This window comes from Rhinichthys klamathensis, unplaced genomic scaffold (assembly GCF_029890125.1).
Source record: "Rhinichthys klamathensis goyatoka isolate OS25496 unplaced genomic scaffold, OSU_Roscu_1.1 h1tg000003l_1, whole genome shotgun sequence".
Classification (NCBI taxonomy): Eukaryota; Metazoa; Chordata; class Actinopteri; order Cypriniformes; family Leuciscidae; genus Rhinichthys; species Rhinichthys klamathensis.
The window spans coordinates 1,761,873-1,785,906 of NW_026606556.1; the positions used below are offsets into that span (position 1 = coordinate 1,761,873).

At 37.9% G+C, this 24,034-nt stretch overlaps 1 protein-coding gene across 1 annotated transcript in view; it reads right to left on the minus strand.

The window, feature by feature from the left end:
* Window positions 1-24,034, minus strand: part of agpat5 (1-acylglycerol-3-phosphate O-acyltransferase 5 (lysophosphatidic acid acyltransferase, epsilon)) — a 67,184-nt gene that overhangs the window by 28,272 nt on the left and 14,878 nt on the right. The window contains exons 3-6 of the mRNA XM_056249333.1: window positions 23,769-23,884; window positions 23,468-23,557; window positions 10,206-10,296; window positions 9,128-9,289 (exon numbers count right to left, since the gene is read on the minus strand). Coding sequence (XP_056105308.1) covers window positions 9,128-9,289; window positions 10,206-10,296; window positions 23,468-23,557; window positions 23,769-23,884 — 459 coding nt within the window. The remainder of the gene's footprint in view (window positions 1-9,127; window positions 9,290-10,205; window positions 10,297-23,467; window positions 23,558-23,768; window positions 23,885-24,034) is intronic.

The following is a 24,034-nucleotide window of genomic DNA, read 5'->3' on the forward strand; positions in this document are numbered from 1 at the left end:
ATAAACCAAGGCAAGTAACTTACACTGTTACAAATTATTATGCAAGTGACATACCAGTAGGATTTCAGTACAATTAACATTCAGATTTCAGTTTTTCAAAGAAAGTGTTTGTTTTATTTCTCCATATCTTTTTAAATAACTGGTACAGGTTTGTTAAGAAGTTTGCCAGGTCTACTTAGGTAAATGGAAACCCTACTTAAAAAAAAAAAAAAAAAAAAAAAAACAGTTCTCATGCAATATGGGGAGGAAGAAAGATCTTTCTGACCATGAAAAGCATGAAATGGTGCAATCAATGTTATGCAAAAGGCATGAAAACAACTAATATTGTGTGAAAACTGAAAGGAGATTATCGAACTATCATAAACACTGAGTAATTTACAGCACAAGAGAACTGGGTCTGATTAAGGCTTAATGAAAGTTTCTCAAAAAATTAATTGTATTAAAAGGACAGCTAAAGGACACTGTTGAGCAGTAAACAGGTATTTGAAGCTGCTGGTGTCTCTGGAGTCTAAAGAACCTCTCCATGCAGGCTGGCAGTTGTGTGTAAAGTTGCATTTCAGCCACCTCTAACCAAAGATCACAAAGAGAAACATTTATAGTGGGTGTAGAAATACATGAGTCATTTTTAAATAGTTTTATTCAATGACGAATGCCATACTACAATGGATGGTCTAGATCAGGGGTGTCCAAACTCGGTCCTGGAGGGCCCAACCCCAATTAAACGCACCTGAAACAGCTAATCAAGGTCTTGATGGCATGGTCAGTTTCTAAGTAGACCTGGCAAACTATTTAACAAACCTGTCTGAGATTGATACCAGTTATCTAAAAAGATATGGAGAAATAAAACAAACAAACACTTTCTTTGAAAAACTAAAATCTAAATGTTTATTGTACTGAAATCCTACTAATGTCACTTGCATAATAATTTTGAACACTGTGTATAAACGGAACAGAGATATTGGTTTCCAATTATCTACTGACAGCAACTGTTTCTTGGGTTTAGGCAGAAAGGTTATTAATCCTGTTTTCATTGTAGGGCATAAACTCCCTTTCTGAATGCATTCTAAAAATGCATTATATAATGCCCTTTTCTAAACCATTCCCATTTATTCATGCAAGACAAAGCTTTTCAATCTCTTCAATGATTTATCACCTGTTGACAAAAACTATAATTTAACAAATCATTATTGAACTTCCATATATATACACATTTCTATGGTATGAACAAACAGTGATTGACTCAGAAATCAAAATGAAATTCAATTACGTCAAGGCTGTATTTTGATTGATTATCAAAGCACACGTGATCAAGTTAGCCGTTTTGCTTAATCCAATGGTAGAGCCACGGACCCTCGTATCTCCCAATAGTAAAACCATCTTGGCATAGCTTTACACAACGCGCTGATGTCTGTGCGAGCAAGGTGACCAGAGGTATGGAAATACATTAGTTGATAGGCAGGTGGGACATTCTATCATTGCATTCGGACCAACGAACATTTTTGGTCTTGAGACTTGACACCCAGGATAACAAAAAGTGTTTATAAAAAAAAATGCCTACCCTACCTTTAAATCCACTTTTTTCTGTTTGTTTTGCAAATTTTCTGCTTATTGTACATACTAGTGCAAAATGCCCGTGCAAAAGAATTTTTTTGTGTGTGTTTTTAGCAATTGTTGATTTGGTGTGTTTGAGTGCTCATTGTTACAATTACACAGCAAAAGTTCAGTGACATTTTTATTTGTGCATGGTAGAAAGCATACTGATACTGACATAATGATGCATTGGAGGATATACACTCACCGGCCACTTTATTAGGTACACCTGTCCAACTGCTCGTTAACACTTAATTTCTAAGCAGCCAATCACATGGCGGCAACTCAGTGCATTTAGGCATGTAGACATGGTCAAGACAATCTCCTGCAGTTCAAACCGAGCATCAGTATGGGGAAGAAAGTTGATTTGAGTGACTTTGAACGTGGCATGATTGTTGGTGCCAGAAGGGCTGGTCTGAGTATTTCAGAAACTGCTAATCTACTGGGATTTTCACGCACAACCATCTCTAGGGTTTACAGAGAATGGTCCGAAAAAGAAAAAACATCCAGTGAGCGGCAGTTCTGTGGGCGGAAATGCCTTGTTGATGCCAGAGGTCAGAGGAGAATGGCCAGACTGGTTCGAGCTGATAGAAGGGCAACAGTGACTGAAATAACCACTCGTTACAACCGAGGTATGCAGCAAAGCATTTGTGAAGCCACAACACGCACAACCTTGAGGCGGATGGGCTACAACAGCAGAAGACTCCACCGGGTACCACTCATCTCCACTACAAATAGGAAAAAGAGGCTACAATTTGCAAGAGCTCACCAAAATTGAACAGTTGAAGACTGGAAAAATGTTGCCTGGTCTGATGAGTCTCCATTTCTGTTGAGACATTCAGATGTTAGAGTCAGAATTTGGCGTAAACAGAATGAGAACATGGAACCATCATGCCTTGTTACCACTGTGCAGGCTGGTGGTGGTGGTGTAATGGTGTGGGGGATGTTTTCCTGGCACACTTTAGGCCCCTTAGTGCCAATTGGGCATCGTTTAAATGCCACGGCCTACCTGAGCATTGTTTCTGACCATGTCCATCCCTTTATGGCCACCATGTACCCATCCTCTGATGGCTACTTCCACCATGTCACAAAGCTCTAATCATTTCAAATTGGTTTCTTGAACATGACAATGAGTTCACTGTACTAAAATGGCCTCCACAGTCACCAGATCTCAACCCAATAGAGCATCTTTGGGATGTGGTGGAACGGGAGATTCGCATCATGGATGTGCAGCCGACAAATCTGCGGCAACTGTGTGATGCCATCATGTCAATATGGACCAAACTCCCTGAGGAATGCTTCCAGCACCTTGTTGAATCTATGCCACGAAGAATTGAGGCAGTTCTGAAGGCAAAAGGGGGTCCAACCCGTTACTAGCATGGGGTACCTAATAAAGTGGCCGGTGAGTGTATTTAGAGTGGATACAGATACATGCCCGTGAAAGATAGCGATAATGTTAAGCATGACACAGTAATATATTTACATGGCCGTGAAAGATAGCGATAATGTTAAGCGCACCATAATTAAATAATATATTAAGAAGTAAAAACAGCTACGCTGTTTACTTCTTAATATCTATTTATAGATAGATAGATATTAAGAAGTAAACAGCGTAGCTTTAAATAAACATATTAAACTTTTACGCAGTTAATCTGTTTTGCAGTTCGTGCCTCTGTTGTTTTCGGTTGCAAATTGCTGTTCACAGGCTTGCAGTGCTTTTGGCCGCATTTGTGCGCAAAAACCGTGCCAAAAGTAAAAGCGCGGAAAAATGAAAGTTTGAAGAATACAGATCCTATTTATTTTGCATTAGCATGAAGCTGCAGCTTCAAAATGCATGAATTACACTTACGAATAACAGTTAAATGCTGCAAATATTTATTTCTTACACTTGAAGGGCGATTTACACCTTTACAAATCTTCTCTTCCACATGCAAATTTAATTTACGCTTGCAATCTTATGTACGCTTTCACAAATCTTAAGGCCATTGCACACAGAGTCCGAAATTTTCGTATGCGTTTTTTCGTATTCGTGATTAGGTGGCTCTGAATTGTCAAAACACCATTCAAACTCCATTCAAACTGCTTGCTACGGATGCGAAAAACGCAGAAAATCAAACCCGATTCGATTTTATTTATGACGGACGAAAGTTTCGGAGGCAGTGTGCAAGCGTGATTGACATAACGTGAGGTCGTATTTATTTTTTAACGTGCGAAAATTTCGGACACGAATTTCGGACTCAGTGTGCAATGGCCTTACCGTGTGCAATGGCCTTACCCTGTGCATGCGATTCTTTATGTCATAATTTTACCTTCATAGATTTGCTGTCACACGATCGGTAAGAGGATTACTATACTCGTTAAAGCCTGCTATATACGGTTGAATAGGCAGGGCAACTATTTACCATAGCATATTAAACATCACATAGTTAACATAGCACATTAAACATCACATAGTTAACATATACATGCTAACTTCAGCGCGCATGACACATAACGTTAATAGCATTTACTACAAATGATGTCCGTGAAAGAGACTGCGAACGCATTAAATATAATATTAAGAAGTAAAACAGCGTATAGCTGGCTTACAGATTCAGTTAACAAATGAATAAGCGCGACGATTCAGGGAGCAAATCTGCTTTCTTCGTCCCTCTGTCTCTGGTCCTGCGCTGTGCTCACTCAGTGTGCAGTGTGAGAGGGGGAGTGGCCAGCGGCTAGAGCGGCAAAAACCAATGCGTGCTTCTTTTAGCGATATATTTAGCGATATCTTTTGCATTTCTAATCCAAACAACGTCAAACTCGGCACTGCACTTACTCGTGCCCGTAGCAAGACACCTGTCAAGTTTGAGATCCATCGGACTATCTCACACACACACACACACACACACACACACACACACACACACACACACACACACACACACACACACACACTCCTGTAATTTATAGATAGATAATATACAAGGTTTATAACAGTAATCCAATATTCATAATTGTGACCAAAAATTTGCGATCAGCTAAATCAGACTAGTAGCACAGTCGGAATAAAAAAAGAGTCACATGCAACCACGTCAATCGGAATGAATTGGCTAAATTAGATAATTTCATTCGAATTGTAAGGGGTGGTTTAAAACTTTTCTAATCCAGTCGAGAGGACCTTAACACTTGATCGGATTGAAACCAGAAACTACAAAAGTACTGCGCATGTGCAATGGCGTAGAAATGGCGTAATGACGTATGAAGTGTGGAACGAGCGTTTGTTGTTGCTGAATGAAGTGCAAAAAATAACTTATTCTAAAATTCTCCTTCCACTCATCGTCTTTAAAGTGGAGCAGGACAACATCTCACCAGTTCTTGTTTTGGATTCTCATTCGCAGACGCCTCGTTGTGGGCGTGGGAAGGGGTGTTTCTACTACTTGATAAATATTAGCAGCACGGCACAGCGGTTCATGTGCTAGTCGTCTACTAATTAGGACATAATAAATATTAAGTCTGCTCTTTAAAACAAAGAAAAGCAGCAATATAGGGGAATGGTTAGTATGCTCAAACAGCTGGAAACTATTTGTGTAGTGAGCACATGACAAAAAAATCATATTAATATAGACCTATAAATATAATTACTGTAGTAATTGTTATATTGGAATTACTCTATAGTGATAGATACCCCTTTTTTATATTTGAGCCCTTGCCTTTGAGAAACTCTCTGCAAGGCCCTGTATAAATTGGATTGATGCACCCAATCCAAAGATGACCACAAGGATAGATTATTGTATTGCTCTACTTGATGGTTGCTCTGTCCAAAACGCAGCAGCTAGAGTTCTTACTAGAACCAGGAAGTATGACCATACTAGCCCGGTTCTGTCAACATTGCATAGCTCCCCTGTACTTGAGCGAGCTCTTAACACATTACGTCTACCTTCACGTCTACTACACGTCTACACGTCTAAGGTACAAACCTTCACGTCTACTACAATCTCAAAAACGACTGCCGGGAGTATATCTTAGTATATAGTATATATTAGGTGCTATATTTAGCACCTAAACTCTGGAATAGTCTTCCTAGGAAGCAGGAAGAAGCCTTTTTGGGAAGCAGACACGTTCTGTCAGTTTAAATCTAGAATAAAAACACATCTCTTTATCCTGGCATACACAACACATTATCAATTTCTATTATTCAAATCATGACTGTTAGGCAGCATAAATTAGTTCAACCGGAACCGGGAACACTTCCCATAACACCTGATGTACTCGTTGCATCATAAGAGGAATGGCATCTACCCTAATATTAGTCTCCATGTTTATCCCGAGGGTTTCCCTAGTCAGCCGTATCCGGGCCGTATCCAGATCAGATGAAGGACATGCGCCTGGACACGACGACAACGCAGCCCTGAAGAGTAAGCAGACACCGTGTCAACTAGACTATCCCCAGCAAAGGCCTCATCGACACAACAAAAATGTATTTTTCTTCACGACAAAAGTTTTTATTTCCACTGTACAGATGAAAACGTTATCAAAGGGGCTGTTTACACCTGGCCACTTCAAGCGTTTGCTCAGATCAGATAGCTATCTGATTTATCAGAACGATTCCATTTACACCTGGTCACATAAATGTGTTTTTGCAAAACGGATATAAATCTTCAATTCCCGCTGCAGATTTAATGGAGTGCACGTCACCGAAAGCAACAGATATTGCTGCATTTTATTGATCATCAGCTAATTTCAAAATCAATTAACAGAACTGGTAAGATCATTTCGTTGCTTTACTTTTAATGAAGATGATTGTGTGTTAAGCGTCTGCGACTTACTTTCACTTTGATTTGCGATAGTTTGCGGCGCGTTGGCTTGATGAATAGACACTCAGCTGCTCATCTGAGGTGATGCGTGTTGTAGTAGCGCCGTCAATCTGACTAACTTGACATATAGCCTATAACACGCTCACACGTTTATTTTTTAGCATTTTTGGGAGGAGTAAAATTTACATATGTGGTTTTAACAACCAGATGCATATACACTTGTCCAGTTTCGTCTGGAATGCGGCCAAGACCACCTCCTGAAGTGGTTTGAGCGATCGGATTCAAATCCGTCTCGAATGCGTTTCGGAGGGCATTTACACCTGGTCTTTTCACGATCGGATAGCTATCCGATCACAGAAAACGCATGAAGTGGCCAGGTGTAAACAGCCCCAAAATGATTCCCATTCACACGGATTAACGGAAAGGACTAAAAACGCTGTATTATGCATGCCAGACAAGTTATTGGTGATGTCACTTTGTTAAGAAATACTACGTGGCCTCGCACATTTTATTTTTTACAATGGAAATGAATCAATCAAAAACTTACTTAAGATGGACAGTGACTCACTTCTAAAGCTACTGTACAGCCAAAATAATCTTTGTTGCATTAATTTTCTATTATCAATGTAAAGCTGCTTTGAAACAATCTGCATTGTATAAAGCGGAATATAAATGAAGGTGACTTGACCAGACACTACGCCACTTTTCATGTTCAACACCACACGAAGCAGATGAATGTCCTCCCCACTAAAACATGACCTTTTGTGCCTGAACAAGCATGTATGAACAACGCAATACATTACAAAATACAATTGTAATATAAACAAAACGTAAAATTTTTTACCGAACTGACCTCAATCGCCACTCTGTATCTGCCTGAACTCAAAAATCCCTCCTGGTCCGCATCGACTTAAACTGGGTACTCACGTGTGCCAAACTCACCACCAACTGGACAGGGGTTGGACATTACACCCTCAGTGTAAAGTTTAGTTTAAAGTTTTTGATATTTTCTGCCTTTACCACATGTGTTGTTGCATGATTGTTTATTAAAGGTGCATTGCGCAACATTTCATGTTAAAAATACCCGTTTTTCTAACCCACATATGCTTAAACAATTGCCTGATGGGCTGAGTGAGCCCTTCTCTGATCACTGCGATTGCCTCTATAATCCTGTACAGTAAAATAAATAAGAGGGATTCGGGACGGAATTTGAGACTGGGCGTGACGTCACGCGCGTTCACGCTCAACTGGCTATGTCTGGCAGGTTTGTGTATTCGCCGGCGCCGCCATTCTCCGTCTCAGCGAAGACAACTCGAGCGACAAAACTTTAGTCAACTTTCGACAAAAGTAGAAGATGGATTCAAAGAGACCGGCTTGTAGTTCATTCCAAACCCCAACGCAAACTCCACGTAAGACAAAGAAAAGAAAACTTTTGTCTAGTGCCACCAAAAGGGACAAATTGGAGTCAGACAGGCGTCGGAATAAGACTAGAGTCAACATCGGGAAGGCTTTCAACAAATGGAGAGATCTCCGGTCTGCTCTAGGGCTCAAACGGGATCCTCAGTTGGCTTTTTTCTTGATAAAACGGTTCATGAACGTGTTTCCATAATACAATCATAAGTGGATACAGTAAACACATAAAACAGTTCAACATGGAGATAGATGGAAACAAAAACCGAAGTTTTCTACTACCCCCGTTTTCCCCTCACACATAAGTGTGTAATTTACTCAAATGCCTTTCCTTTCATATATTTAAAATGACTTGCAGATTTATAACTTTATTACCTCTGAAGACATTATGACTAAACAAAAGATTTGTGCGGCTGATGCTCCTTTGGTTATGAACAGCTTGTGCAAGCGTGCGTGTGGTCCATGAGCGTGCACACCTCTGGTTGCAGTTTCGCTTGTCGCCAGAGGGGGGCATAGTTCTGCAAAAACTCAGAGACTAGCGCAATGCACCTTTAACTAAATTAATTACAGTAATAATTGCATGATATGACGTAATGAACAATGTTTCAAGTTCCAAATCTCTACTCTATTTCAAGCGAGAATACTATCTCAACAGCAGTTTATAAGCTCATTTATAGGACACCTTCAAGCTAACCTTTTAAAAATTCCCTTCAGTCTCTGTGCTCACATTGTCCTGGACACCAATATTTTAACGATTCATTAAAAAAATGAAACGATCTCAACCGAGATTTCAGTATGGAGATACAGGTTAATATCAAGGTTAATATTTTAGTAGTATTATAACACTGAGTGTATATTAGCACTATTTGTTGTGTTTGCTTGTGGGATCTGACAGAGAGCTTGCACCCAGAAACGGTGATGCGTGACAGACTAAACAAGCTAATTAAGAATTGCCAAATGTTACTGGTTGGCATCAACTACTGAAACTATTGTATCGTGACAACCCTATTGCTTACCATTGTCTCAAAAGAAAAAGTTTTTTTTTCATAAGGGATGTAGACATAATATCCTGACATCTAAATGTTGCAACTGTTTATTCCTGTGAAAAACAGGATGTTTTCTACAGGATGTTTTCTGTTGCTTTAGTGTTTTTGAGAACCTATACCAATGGAGAATAACATGTTGCAACACTCACTGTTTACAGGAAGTGACAGGAAATTCACATATCTGTATTTTACCAGCACTCACTCCATGGTATAACACTGTGTGTCCACCACATTTCCTGTGTTAGTTTTAGTTGCTTGCAAACTCAATGTATTACAATAACAACAAACCTGGCATTGTAGGAGCTGGATGTCTCTGGCCGTCTGCTGTGAGAGTTCCCTCATATGCAACAGTTATGTCATAGACAGCATCCAGATGTTCCTTCATAGTCTCAATGGCAACGTGTGACGCTTTCATTCTTGGTGTTAAAACGTGCTTCAGCACAGAAAGTCCTGCAACAGGCAAGACAACATGACTATTGCAAGTAAATTTTGTTTGAGAAACAGTGATCTAGAAAATGGGGACAACATCTAGAAATGTGAGCTATTTATTAGTGATAGATGATATATTGTCTTAGGCTTACAATGCTTTTGGGAAAGGCTGCCCAAGTACATAGTAAAAACAACTGTCACCAACTGTCTCTATGATATACTTACTGTAGGCTTAAAGGGATAAATGGAAAATTTAGTTGTTTCCTTTATGTCTTTTTGTACTATTTTTGCAAGAAAGTTTTGGTTGAATGGGTTTTCAATGGATGGGCAAAATGATGAGAGAATATTAAAAATATATTCATTTGTTTTCTGAAGATGAACAATAGTCTTGATTTGGAATAACATGAGGGTGAGTAAACAATGACAGAATCTTCATTTATGGGTAAACTATCCCTTTAAGATTCTTTTGCGAAATGCAGCCATGGCTGATTAATTGACCAGTTAACTGAAATTGCCATTCCACCGAGTTTCAGTTCAAAGTCTACTGATATGTCGAAGGATTCTGTTTTCAAATATCAAATAGAAGTGAATTCCAAGCAAATTTTAAGTGTGAAAAAAGGTGTTCAGTCTTGTTTGCTATATTCAAATTCATATTGTATAATAGCTTTGTGTGGCGAACAGAGCGATATTTGTTATTCTTCAATCCGTTTACCAGAAAATAACATTATAAAAGGAACATATGATGTTGAATAACCAATGAATGCTCATTTTCTTTTAATAAATTCACCCTAAAGTGCATATTATATGAACAGTATCTGTTGTACATACATTACAATACAGAAGTACGTACAAAATATCGGTTTCTACTTCTGTTTCATTGTGATTTATATAAAAGAGTACATATCTGAAGGGCAGCTTAATAGAGGAAAAACAATACCTTCTTTAGAGGCAAAAGCCTGACTGTCACTGATTACTTTCTTGAGCTCAGGGTTGTAACGGGTTCCCTCTGGGAAAATGACAAGATACATCTGTGCAGAAAAAAAGTGGAACAGAGTCATAAAAAATGCAGCACTTACTACTGTTAGTGAATTATGAGTATCACAGTCGTGGGACAGGGCAATTCTAGGTAGCCATTACTCAGTTGTGTCACAGAGGAAAAAAAATGCAAAACTCGGGAATATCAAATATGGGAAAGGGACGCAGAATCCCATTATCCCCTTGCTCATGAAGAAAGAGGAAGGGCTTGGCTCCAACTAACAGTATGACAGGAACATTTATGACACAGCTGGATAGCTCAAATAGTGTCATGGGAAAAAACTATTTTAGTCCCAAAAATTCAATACAGGCACAGAGACAAGTAGAGGGCACTTTTCATTGTCTGGAAAAAGGTTACATTCATATTTATTACAAAAAAATATATAATACAAAAATAACAATAAATAGTGCAACAGGCCTATAATCATTAAGAGAAAAATAATCTTTTTTTTCGCGATTGGCATTACTATGGAATCTTTCCATAGACGAGGGACTTTAGAAAGTTGCAATTATTTATTATAAATAAATTAATAAATCCTTGAAAGCTGCTCTGCACAGTTCCTCAACAGCCTACCACCAATGTGATCAGGGCCTGTACTCTTTCTAACCTTAACCTGACCAAAACAACTACATACATCAGCTTTACTAATTTGAAATTTAACAGGAGTGTTCTGAATTCCTACAATAATCAGACAATTCATTTGTAAAATCATGAGTATCAAAACGTGTATAAAATGAGTTAAAATAATCTGGTAATTCATAATCAAGTTTCCCCCCTAAAGTAATACATTTTCTGTTTAGTTCAAATTATAGACTTCACTCCATGCCAGGCTACATGAGATTTCCCATTTGTAAACATAGTTTCTATCTTTTCCTTATACTGCAATTTGGCTAATTTCACCTAATTTCTTACTAGTTTATGGGCCTCTCTGTACCAAATACTATCACCTTGTTTAAAATAAATTTTCCTAAGATTAATCGCATTTTTAACATGTTTAGTGGTCATAGGCTTGTTGTTCGGAAAAACTATGCAAGGTATCTTTTGAATTACCAAATACAACATAATTAGTCACAGTCTCAGTAAGATCGTCTAAATCAGTACATACAGATTTAAACAATCCAAGAGCTGATGGGATGCTTTGAATGTACCAATTGGGAACTGAGTCTTCAGACCACACAGGAACTAATCTTTTCTCTGTTTTTTTCCCCTTTTCAAGACGGGTTTATAAACGGGCCAGATAAACAACATGATGGTCAGACAGGCCCAAAGGGGCTCTCAAGGACGACTTATATGCCTCTTTAATAGACCCGTAACAAAGATCCAGACATTTTCCACATCTGGTAGGACAATCCACATTTTGATCAAAATGGCTAAGTGATGTCTCCATTTTACAATGATTAAAATCTCCCATCACAATGTTAGGTGCATCAGGAGAGATGCTTTGCAACCAATGCACCATTTTACATAAGATGTCTGATGCATTTTTAACATTAGCCTTTGGGTGAATGTATACAACAGAAATGAATATTTGTGGAATCTCTCGGGGCAAGTAAAAGGGGCGAAGTGATACCGACAAAAGTTCAATATCAGGACTGCACACAGATTCCCTCAAAATCACAGACTTGCACCAACGCTGGTTAACGTAGATGCATACAGCTCCACCCAAAGATTTTCCAGTCACAGAGGCATCCCTGTCCAACTGCAATGGGACACCGAAGCCCTCGATTTCCAGATCAGAGTCTAAATCATGTTCTTTAAGCCAAGTCTCAGTCAAGGAAATAACACATGCATTCCTATAATCCGAGAGAAACCGAACATTTGCTTGTAATTCGTCCAGTTTATTCCTGAGAGACTGGCAGTTAGCTAGAATTATTGAAGGGAGTGGAATGCGATTCAATCACTGTTGACGCAGTCCCCCCTTCTTTCCCCATTTCCTCACCTTCTGACTAGCAGTCTTTTCTATGCCCGCGCAGGAAAAATCAGTCCTTAAAATTTCTGAAGGCCAGTAGTGGATTTTATCCAACGTGCCATAGTCAAAAGCACGGGACTCCATAAGAAAGTCACGACAAGTGAAGCCGCCCTGATTCCCACGCTGTCCTCACAAACAATCAAGTAGTTCACAAACGTGCGATAAATCATCATGATGGTTCAGTGTAGACAAATGGAGGGAAGAAAAACTTTAGAGTAAAAAAAACTTTAGAATAACTCATACAAACTCAAAAAAAAAAAGAACGAACAAACAGTGTTGCTACTCCGACGTTAAAGGACAAGTTCGGTATTTTAAACTTAAAGCCCTGTTTTAAGATCGTTTCTGATGAAATAGAACGGTTAAGATTGAAATTTGGACACATGCTGCTGCGAGTGGTCAGGGGTGTTTAGTGATATGCTCACACAAAAATCGCTGCAAAAGATGCTTTCCAGCAGGTTTTATCGTAGTTTTTGTCCAAGTCAAGTCAAGTGGAGTTGGACAAAAACTACGATAAAACCTGTTGGAAAGCATCTTTTGCAGCGATTTTTGTGTGAGCATATCAGTGAACACCCCAGACTACTCTGTGAGTTTCACGTCTTTGTAAACTAAAGTTTAATGCGTTTTATGAAGGATTGTTCCAGTGCACCTATGCAACCATTGTGGAGGTGGGGGGTGCTACCACAGAAACCGAATATTCTCGGGCCAGCAGCATGTGTCCAAATTTCAATCTTAACCGTTCTATTTCATCAGAAACAATCTTAAAACAGGGCTTTAAGTGTAAAATACCGAACTCATCCTTTAATGCTTCTACAGGTCGCCACAGTGCAGCGGGCCCGATCTCGAGAGATTCTGTATGGAGAAATGGTCTCTGATCTCTTGTCAGTTGTTCTCCAAACTCATCAGGCATTATAGGAGAAAACTCAGAGCTGTTATCTTGGAAAAAGGAGGTTTCAAAAAGTATTTAATAAAAGGGGGCAAATATTTGTTCCCAACGTGTTTTGGAGAAAAAACACTTTCAATTCTTTTACGTCAATGAAAGGTTAGATTTTTGCATTTAAAAAAAAATAAAATATCAAAAGGATTAACAATGCAGATTTATTTTTTACAGCCATCTTTGATCATATTTACACCAAGGGAGCAAATAATTCTGACCAGCACTGTACATGCAAGAAGTTAGTCATTTTGAATTTTGTCAAGGTTATGCAGTAAACTTTTAAATAATCCTACAGGGGATTCATGTGATAATCTCCAAACTCGTCAAATGATGCCAAATCATTGAGGATGCTAAATTGCAAATAGATCTTTGATATCTCAAATGGTGTCGCCGTGGTTGGGCAATACATTTATGACGAAAAAAGGTAAAAAGGAAGTGTATTATTAATTATACATTCTTCATGCATTGAGTGATTCAGAACAAACTTGAACACTGTGTTTTGTGAAGGTTGATCCCTTGGATGTGACTTGAGTCACTCTCATAGTGCCGCCAACTGGCAGCGGGAAGTAAGTCACTTTTAAAATGCTTTGAAATTGCCCTTTTAATTTTACCCGAATCATGTAAATCTAGGTCAGAATATTGTCAAGATGTGGCTGATATAGATGTGGCTGAGATAAAGAAGGCCTTTATTAACCCCCCCGGAGCCGTGTGGAGTTTGTTTATGATGGATAGATGCATTTTTATGGACTTCAAAACAGAAACAGCAATTCACTGCCATTATAAAACTTGGAAGAGCCAGGACATTTAATATAACTCCGATTGTATTCGTCTGAAAGAAGAATGTCATATACACCTAGGATGACTTGAGGGTGAGTAAATCATGGACTCATTTTCGTTTTTGGTAAACTATCCCTTTAATGTCATTGCATTGGACTAAAACCAAAACTTTACTCGCCCAGGGTGTAAAGACTGATCTTTTTTGTAATTTGTGATTATTTTACCATTGTGGTGTTCCCAGTCAATAATGACCGGACTCCACAAAATTGCTTCTAAAGGCTCCGTTATACTTTTTTCTTTGCGTGCAAGAGTGTGCGAGGGTCCACGAGACGTAAAAATAGCAATTGGAGCCATGTCCGCGGAGACACTTTGGGGCTGTTTACACCTGGCCACTTCATGCGTTTTCTGTGATCGGATAGCTATCCGATCGTGAAAAGACCAGGTGTAAATGCCCTCCGAAACGCATTCGAGACGGATTTGAATCCGATCGCTCAAACCACTTCAGGAGGTGGTCTGGGCCGCATTCCAGACGAAACTGGACAAGTGTAAATGCATCTGGCTGTTGAAACCACATATGTAAATTTTACTCCTCCCAAAAATGCTAAAAAATAAACGTGTGAGAGCGTGTTATAGGCTATATGTCATGTTAGTCAGATTGACGGCGCTACTACAAAACGCATCACCTCAGATGAGCAGCTGAGTGTCTATTCATCAAGCCAACGCGCCGCAAACTATCGCAAATCAAAGTGAAAGTAAGTCGCAGACGCTTAACACACAATCATCTTCATTAAAAGTAAAGCAACGAAATGATCTTACCAGTTCTGTTAATTGATTTTGAAATTAGCTGATGATCAATAAAATGCAGCAATATCTGTTGCTTTCGGTGACGTGCACTCCATTAAATCTGCAGCGGGAATTGAAGATTTATATCCGTTTTGCAAAAACACATTTATGTGACCAGGTGTAAATGGAATCGTTTTGATAAATCAGATAGCTATCTGATCTGAGAAAACGCATGAAGTGGCCAGGTGTAAACAGCCCCTTTGTAAAACCTTTCCCATTTTTTGTGACCGCACATACAAAAGCACCAACTGCGCATGCGCTGAAGAGAGGCTGTGTGAATTTGTAGAGAGGCTGTGTGAAGAAGTCTGCCGCTACCCACACCTCTACAATCCGTCGTTAAGGCAATGATAAAGACATAATTCATGGAGGGAAAATAATTGTGTGGAAGTGAGAGCTTAAATCTCTCAGTTGTATAGAGTGGTTATTTCAGAGTATTCTCTCTTTTTCGGACCATTCTCTGTAAACCCTAGAGATGGTTTGCGAGAAAATTCCAGTAGATCAGTAGTTTCTAAAATACTCAGACCAGCCCGTCTGGCACCAACAACCATGCCACGGTCAGAGTAACTTAACCTCTTGACGCGCACCCCCCTGAGCCCAAAACATGAAAATGACATTCTTGGACTCAAATGTTTTTCTTTCCTAAACCCGTTGGAGAATAAGAATAGTTCCGGTATCATTTGAAAGAAGACAAATAGAGCTTTATTTTCAAGTTTAAGAATTAATACAAGTAAAATAAATAAAAAGTTAGACATGCTGAAGTATTTTGGAATGGAAAGGGTTTTTTTAGCATAACATCTTTTTATCATTAAAAATTAATAATAATAAAGACGCCTGTGACAGCCAGAAATACACTGAGCCCAAAGCTACAAGTCTTAAGAAGTTATGTTTCAAGTTTGAGGATGATAAAAAAAAAAAAAGGTTCTCGCTAGTTTTTCCTCTGACTAGTGGCTTTTTTTTAAATGGCTACTTGGAGCTGCAAAATGCCCCTTGGTAACAAAATGATTTAAGGGCAAGAGAAAGCTTTTACAGTTACTTTTACATGTGCCATATATATTAAACCATTCTTTAAAAAATGTTAAATAATTACAAACGATTTCATGATGTTAAAAATTGGTGTTTTTATTTTTTTTAAAAACTTTAAAACTGTGCACACAATTTAAGTGCTTTCATTACTAATTTCACACAAAAGCTAGCTATATACAAAAAAAAAACACGTCCTCATGAGGGAAATAGGACGTTTTTGGGCGACGAGGATTTGTTTTTCAAGGGATGCGGAAGAATAACAGTGATGTGACAGTGAAAGGTGCACCTGTTAGACAAGATCTGGCTGCTGAATGGTCCACTCCAGACAGCTGTACATAATAATAACACCACCTCTATTGTGCACATGCGAAAGGTAAACAGCACACACATTGTTGGAATCGTCTCGTCATTGGCTAAAAGTTTTGTCCGTCGAAATTTACTGCAATGAGAATGGCTGGAGAATATGCCTCTCAAGGATTCACAAAATCCAACAGCACTGCTTGGATATTATAAGTAAAAATGCTGCCCTATTTTAAAAACATAGACTTTGGAGGAAGGTTAATTTGTTTGTGAGAGTCTAATGTATACGATTGTATACAGTTTTACAACAAACGGTGCTCACATTGCATAATGTCTTGAAGAACGATGATAGAGAGCAGATTGTAAACCATGGACAATATACCAATATCTCACAGACAATAAGTGCTGTTGGATGTTTTTCAATGGATGCTTGTCATGAACCTTTTACTCAAGTGCGACAGATTGGATTCATCTCGCGATTGCCATTTCATAAAGGTATGAAGTCCCGTTTTGATTTTGCATGTTGTCATTTGCATGTTGTCATTATATCGTCTACACCCACCACGCCCCCGCCCCTTCCCCCACGGGAGACAACACTGCCGACATTCACCGTGAACACACATCATGTTGAGTTTGGCTGCACTTTAAATAATGATAGCCTGCGATTTAGTTAGGTTAATTTAATGATTGAAACGTTAAATGTTTTACTTTATTTAGTTTAAGCTTAAACTAACATAAAAACATTAGCTTTTCTGTTAAAGTGTTGCTAATAATTTCCACACTGTTCATACCGAATTTGTGTTTGAAATGAATTTCGTTTCGTGAGGAGAACAGTTGAATACAACTGAACAGAACAAAACTCAATTTGTTGATTGCAAGAATGATAAATGCATGATGTCATGTTGAATGTGTCTTGCCTATTTTTTTTTCATAAGGTCCGATGTTTCTCTTTCTTTTTGTCGTTATCGCCCGAGTAGACATTTCACAATGATAATTTAAAATTAATTAATTATTACGTGTAGTGCTGTTTTTAAACTTGTATTTAAACTATGTTGCATTTGTTATTTGTCTAAAATCAGGTATTACAAATGAAATGGTTCGTTCTGCATGAGCAAAAACAGTAAGGTTATTTTTTCTTTCTAGTTAGAGTTCTAAGGTCTCCTTATAGGGCACTTTTAACGAAATAAAAATTACAGCTTTATTTATTTAGAAATAGAAGGGATTAAAAATTATATTGGAGTAAGGTTTTTTTTATTTTTTTATCTATAATAATAATAATAATAATAATTCATTACATTTATATAGCGCTTTTCTAGGCACTCAAAGCGCTTCACATGGAAGGGGGAATCTCCTCAACCACCACCAATGTGCAGCATCCACCTGGATGATGCGACGGCAGCCATATTGCGCCAGAACGCCCAACACACACCAGCTTACTGGTGGAGAGGAGACAGAGTGATGAAGCCAATCAGTGTATATATACACTACCGTTCAAAAGTTTGGGGTCGGTACGATTTTAAATACTTTTAAAAGAATTATCTTCTGCTAACCATGGCTGCGCTTATTTGATTAAAAATACAACAAAAATCAGTTATAGTATTAAATATTATTCCAGTGTAAATCAGCTGTTTTCTGTGTGAATATATAGTAAAGTGTAATTTATTCCTGTGATCAAAGCTGAATTTTCAGCATCACCAGTGTCAGTGTCTTCAGTGTCAAATGATCCTTCACAAATCAGTATAATATGAGGATTTGATGCTCAAGAAACATTTATTATTATTATCAATGTTGAAACAGTTGTTGTCTGTCAGTTGTACAGTTTTTTTTTTTTTTTTTTTGATTCTTTGATGAATAGGAAGTTCAAAAGACTTTTGTAACATTATAAATGTCTTTACTGTCACTTTCGATCAAATTAATTATTCCTTGATAAATAAAAGTATTGATTTCTTTCCTCCAAAAAATAAAAATAAAATTCTCACTGACCCCAAACTTTTGAACGGTAGTGTATATATATGGGGATGATTAGGAGGCCATGATGGACAGAGGTCACTGGGCAAATTTGGCCAGGATGCCGGGGTTACACCCCTACTCTTTCGAAAGACATCCTGGGATTTTTAATGACCACAGAGAGTCAGGACCTCGGTTTAACGTCTCATCCGAAGGACGGATCTACTCCAACTCTCCAATATGCTATAGCTTAACGGAGCTGCCAACATTGGAAACTCTGAACGCGCGTATGTGATATTCAAAGCACCGCAATTGCTTTAACCATTTGCATAAATAACTAAATTGTATTTGTAAAATTTTAAATCACAAGAACGGATTAAGAAAGGCCTACTTGATATTTTATTACTTTTTAAAATGGGAAATATCATCGCTATTGCGAATTTATAGGATACAGTTAAATTTTTTCGTCTGCAGAACAAAATAAATGACAAAAATGAATAGCAATGTTAACATCAAATAAATAACATCAAATAGAAAAAAACACATGCAAATAGAAAAACACGCGTGCAAATAGAAAAAAACACCAGCAAATAAAAAAAAACATCTTCATCAGTTTCACAACACACGTGTGCTCCAAATAAGGAAACGCGCTGCAAAAGTTCACAACACAACCAAATACAGAAAACAGCTGCAAATAACACAGACCACAACGGAAATGTTTCCAGGGGAACCAAATAAGTGACGAACCCGGCTGAGACGTGCTTATTGCTCGTGAGCTTCCCTATGCCATACTCCCTTCGAAGGGCAGATTCCAGAGCCCTTTTGGAGTGAGCAAGGCTCTAGTGTGCTGTTAGGCAGCCGTGTGGAGCGCACTTGATGAAGGGAGCAACTAAAGACAACGTGGGATGTTCCCATGACAACGCGGCACGGTGTCCATCAGCTGGTCTTACGACAGAAATATGATGCTGTTAACATAACGGATGCAAATACATTTTTATTTTTAGTTTACAAAAAAAGCTTTTAAAATATGCGTTATATATCTGTGTCTCAACTTTAAAATTTTGGACCCTACATTACCTAACATTTCTTACGAAACTTTTCTTTATGAAAATGTAATAACATGAAACAATTTGTACAGTGTAACTGATGTAACTTATAGATAAATATCTTTCCTTCATGTTTTTCTTCTTTATCTTTTTTATTTATTTATTTTAGTTTCCAGCTCATTGTTCTTTTCTCATTTGTATTCTGATGACATTGAACATATTGTTAATACATTTTGTACATTGTATACAAGTTGTATGTCATAAAAAATGTAATCTCTGTATGTTTTACACAAACAAATAAATAAATAAACAAATAAATAAAGTATCATTTTAAGCTGTAAGCACCAGCACGCATAGATTTATGGATATCTATGCCAGCCGATGCCAGCACGTCCCAGCCGGGTTCGTCACTTATTTGGTTCCCCTGGAAACATTTCCGTTGTGCTCTGTGTTATTTGCAGCGCGTTTATGTATTTGGTGGTGTTGTGAGTATTTGGAGCACACGTGTGTTGTGAAACTGATGAAGATGTTTTCTTAATTTGCAGGTGTTTTTTTAATTTGCACGCGTTTTTTTCTATTTGCATGCGTTTTTTTCTATTTGCATGCGTTTTATTTTATTTGCATGTGTTTTTTTCTATTTCCACGCGTTGTTTTCTATTTGCATGTGTTTTCTTCTATTTGCATGCGTTTTCTTCAGTTGCAGCGCGTTGAGCTCTCTCGGCCACCGTAGAGATAAGGAAGGCTAACGAGGATGCGCCAGCATAAGTCCGGTGTGTGTAAACATTTTGGATTGAAAAAAATGTATCCTCACTCTCAGGGAATAGAAGCATTGTTGATACTGTTTTTGTGTTGAGGTTGAACTTATGTTTCAGGCCTTTGCTATTGCTATAGCCTAATTATAGTAAATTATGTTTCATGTATTTTGACTTATTTAAAAGACAGAGTTTTAAGAGTTCCTCTCTACACTTAAGTTGGCAGTTTGATAAATGCAAGTTAATTTCAATCTTTGTGTGCTAAAAATGCACATAAGTTCCTGTAGAGATAGTGATACACATTCTCCTTTTTTTGCCAAATAAACGAAAAGCATGTCACAAATGTCTTCTCTCTTGCTGTATCAAAATCTCACCTAGCTTTCCTCGGAGATGGTCCTAATAATGTGCTTAAAGTCAAGTCAAATTCAGTTTGTGCATGATAAAATTTTTTTTAATACTGTATCCTAAATTGTGGATAATTAAGCTATATATCATGCTGAAGTACATTTCTGGAGTGTTAAAGTTTAAAAAAAACAACAACAACAAGAACCGTAGAGAACCGAAAACCGTGAACCTAAAACCGTGATACAAACCGAACCGTGGGTTTTGTGAACCGTGCCACCCCTAGTAATGAGTTATAGTTCTTGGCTGCTGAATATGTAATATCTTCTGTAACTTGTTACTTCTGTAATATGCTACCCCCAGAGCCATAGAGAGAAAGAGTTGCGACACGCTTTGATGTCGCCGCGACGGCTGTCACGTGGTTCATGTAAGCCCCAATAGTTCCAAAACATACGCGGGCTGTCATGTTCTTCTATGGACAGACAGCAGCGATTGCATTATTAAACGGTAAATATAAAATAAAACACACACCCAAGTACTTTTTAAGCTGTTATTGCATTTTGTTAATGTCAGTTTTGCATTTGGAGAGGCAGGGTGACAACTTAGATAAGTTTTAGGCTATATTTTTGGAGGGAAAAGCTTAGTGTTCATGTTCGCATGGGTAGTAGCACTGGCTTTAGCGGCTCTAACTTAACTTTTCCATGTCATTCATCTGATGATGGACATCTCATGATATTTATTTTAGCACAACTGGGCTGTATTAGGCTATTGATTCCCGTGATCTTGCATATAAATTCCGATTCAGCCATTAGCCTACCTTCATGATCACGCAAAGAGGTCTGCAGTCCGTTCAGAACTCCAACCAACATAAAATATAAATAATTACGCTGTGCATGTACAAATGAATGATTTAGGAGGGAAATAGACTGCTCCCATTACGTAGAAAGCAACGGCTATATACAGCAATGTTCGGTAAATATTCAACCGAAAAATATTCTTCATTAAATTAAACCGGAGAGATAGTTAATGAGTGAATTAACTATGTTCCTAAACACATATATGCATAACCCTAACCCATTTAAATAAATGAATTGTGTGTGTGTGTATGTATAATATTATATATAGGCTATATATATATACATACATATAAAATATTATTATAAATATTATATATTATATACATCAGGTTACGTAAGTTAGCTAACGTTAGTGAAGTGTTGGTCACGTAAGCTATCGCTGCAATTAACCTATTATCTTCCAATAAACATCTACTAAAACTGGCTACATAAAATATAACTACAGACTAGATTCACGAGAGGTCGGCTAATGTGTGTAAAAGTAAAAAAATACAGTAATTTCATTAATTTACCAGCGAGCGTACTTCGGAAGCACTGAAAATGAATGGGGTTCAATGGGGGAACTATCAGTGTTTGGAACTATTGGCTGCTCCACGACACGCGTTACTTCCGCATTCCAAAGTTCCTATGGCGGTCTATGGGAGTGTCGCAACTCTTTCTCTCTATGGCTCTGGCTACCCCCAACAACTGCTTCTGATGTAGCAACAAATGCAATGAGTTCTATTGTGAAAATAAATAAATAAATGTGAATAAATGTGGTAACTATGGAGATATGTGAAATATATGTCATTTTCTCCCAATATTGTCGATGACCGTCTGGTAACTGACTGTTATAATCGAAATGGCAAATCGATACTTGCCAGACATCGTCGATATACGATAATATCGATATATCGCCCAGCCCTAATTCCATGGTAAAGAGTGGCGTCAAGCCCGAGGCCAGGACAGTGCGCTTCAAGAGGTTAAACCCCCTTTCTTCCCCATTCTGATGCTCAGCTTGAACTAGATCATCTCAACCATCTCTACATGCATTGAATTGCTGCCCTGTGATTGACTGATTAGATATTTGTGTTAAGCAGTTGAACATGTGCACTTAATAAAGTGATCGGTGAGCGTATATTGTTCTCATAAAGCCGGGCAACTTTCTAAATTAGTCATTAGCTCTGCCCAACAGAATTTTGCCATTTTGGATGTTTTAAATACTGCTGACAGAATTTTTAAATATCCCTCCAATTGTTTCCATGCAATTCTCACCAAACTAGGTCAACAATATGCCCAAAATTCTGATTGGTTGAGATACATTCTGAATAAACCATTAAACAAAACTGTTAATTTACTGGAGACAGATATGTAACCGCACATCAAATTAATTCTATACATGGCAAGCAGTGACATTGCGTGGCAATCATTAACTCTGCTCTGAGTTATGCCTTATAACATTCCTAAATAACAACATTGGCTCTTAAATTCCTCCTCCTGTATGTTTTATTTAAAAAAAAAATGTTTTACACCAAACAAAAAACAGTTTCAGGACAGGGGCACGGGGAGATGTTTTAGGTTGGGGGTGCTTTTTTTGGGGGGGGCGAGGTCTATAAAACTCGTCGAAACTCCGCGAATCACGACAAGCGTGTCAGTGAGAACACTCATTTAAACAGCATACACGTATCCGAACTTGACTGGACATTTTTGACATTATTGATACTGCTTTTAATCGTAATGCAACGGACAGGTCTACTAGGCAGGTCTTTTGTGTTAATTTCTACTTCCTGTTGCTGTGCAGGCTCTTTTATTGTATATGACAGTGTAAACATCCCAATAACCCTTTTATGTAAAGGCTTAATTTATGTCCAGTAGACCTGTCAGTGAGAACACACATTTAAACAGCATACACGTATCCGAACTTGACTGGACATTTTTGACATTATTGATACTGCTTTCAATCGTAATGCAACGGACAGATCTACTGGACATAAATTAAGCCTTTACATAAAAGGGTTATTGGGATGTTTACACTGTCATATACAATAAAAGAGCCTAGAGACCTGCCTAGTGCCTACCTTACATAACACTGACGGTGGACTTGCTCAGGAGTAGAGCAGTTGTGAATTATTTTTTTGCGGCTGCTGACGAATTCTTTCTACATGCACACACAATATGACGTCACACACACGTTTAAAAAAACAAACATAATTTAACACATAAATAGTTTAAATAGCCCACTTAAAGTGTTTATTACAAATAAATTACTAAATGCTAAAAATGAATAAATGTAAATGAACAAAATTTTGCGTTACATTTACAATCCTGTAAAAACACTTCCTGTGCCACTGTTTCTGGATTTTCATACAGTGAGTGCTATGGATATATACTCACAGGTGTGCCCAGTTTGGTCTGAGATGATAGTTTCTTTTTCATGGCTCTCTCATCAAAGGTGGCACTTCTCTTCACATACACACTTCCATGCTGTGAATGACACAAAAGTTATATAGCCAGAAACACACAACCGGTCTTATTCATAAAACACAAGCGGAATGAAACTTGTGTAAATTGTTTTTAAAACCATTCAATTCAATCCTTTTTTTATTTAAGAATGCATTTTTGCAATATTTACATAGAAATGTATGTGTGTTTTATGAATAAGGGACAGTTTCCTAGAATTAGATGTGTACTCTACCTGTGAGAAATACCATCCATACAAAGGAAGCCACTTCAGACCATCTTTCAGGACATATCTTACGTGTCCAAGTGCATTTTGTCGAATGGCTAACATGTCAGCAATAATCCAATCGGCTAAAATAGAGAACACAACCCTTACAAATGGTACAGTGATGTGTCAGATAAAATGATACACAGATATACGTACCACAGTACTTAATAACAATGTACATATCGGTATATAGAAAAACATGGTTCCCTTTTTGAGAGCGGTAACTCTACATT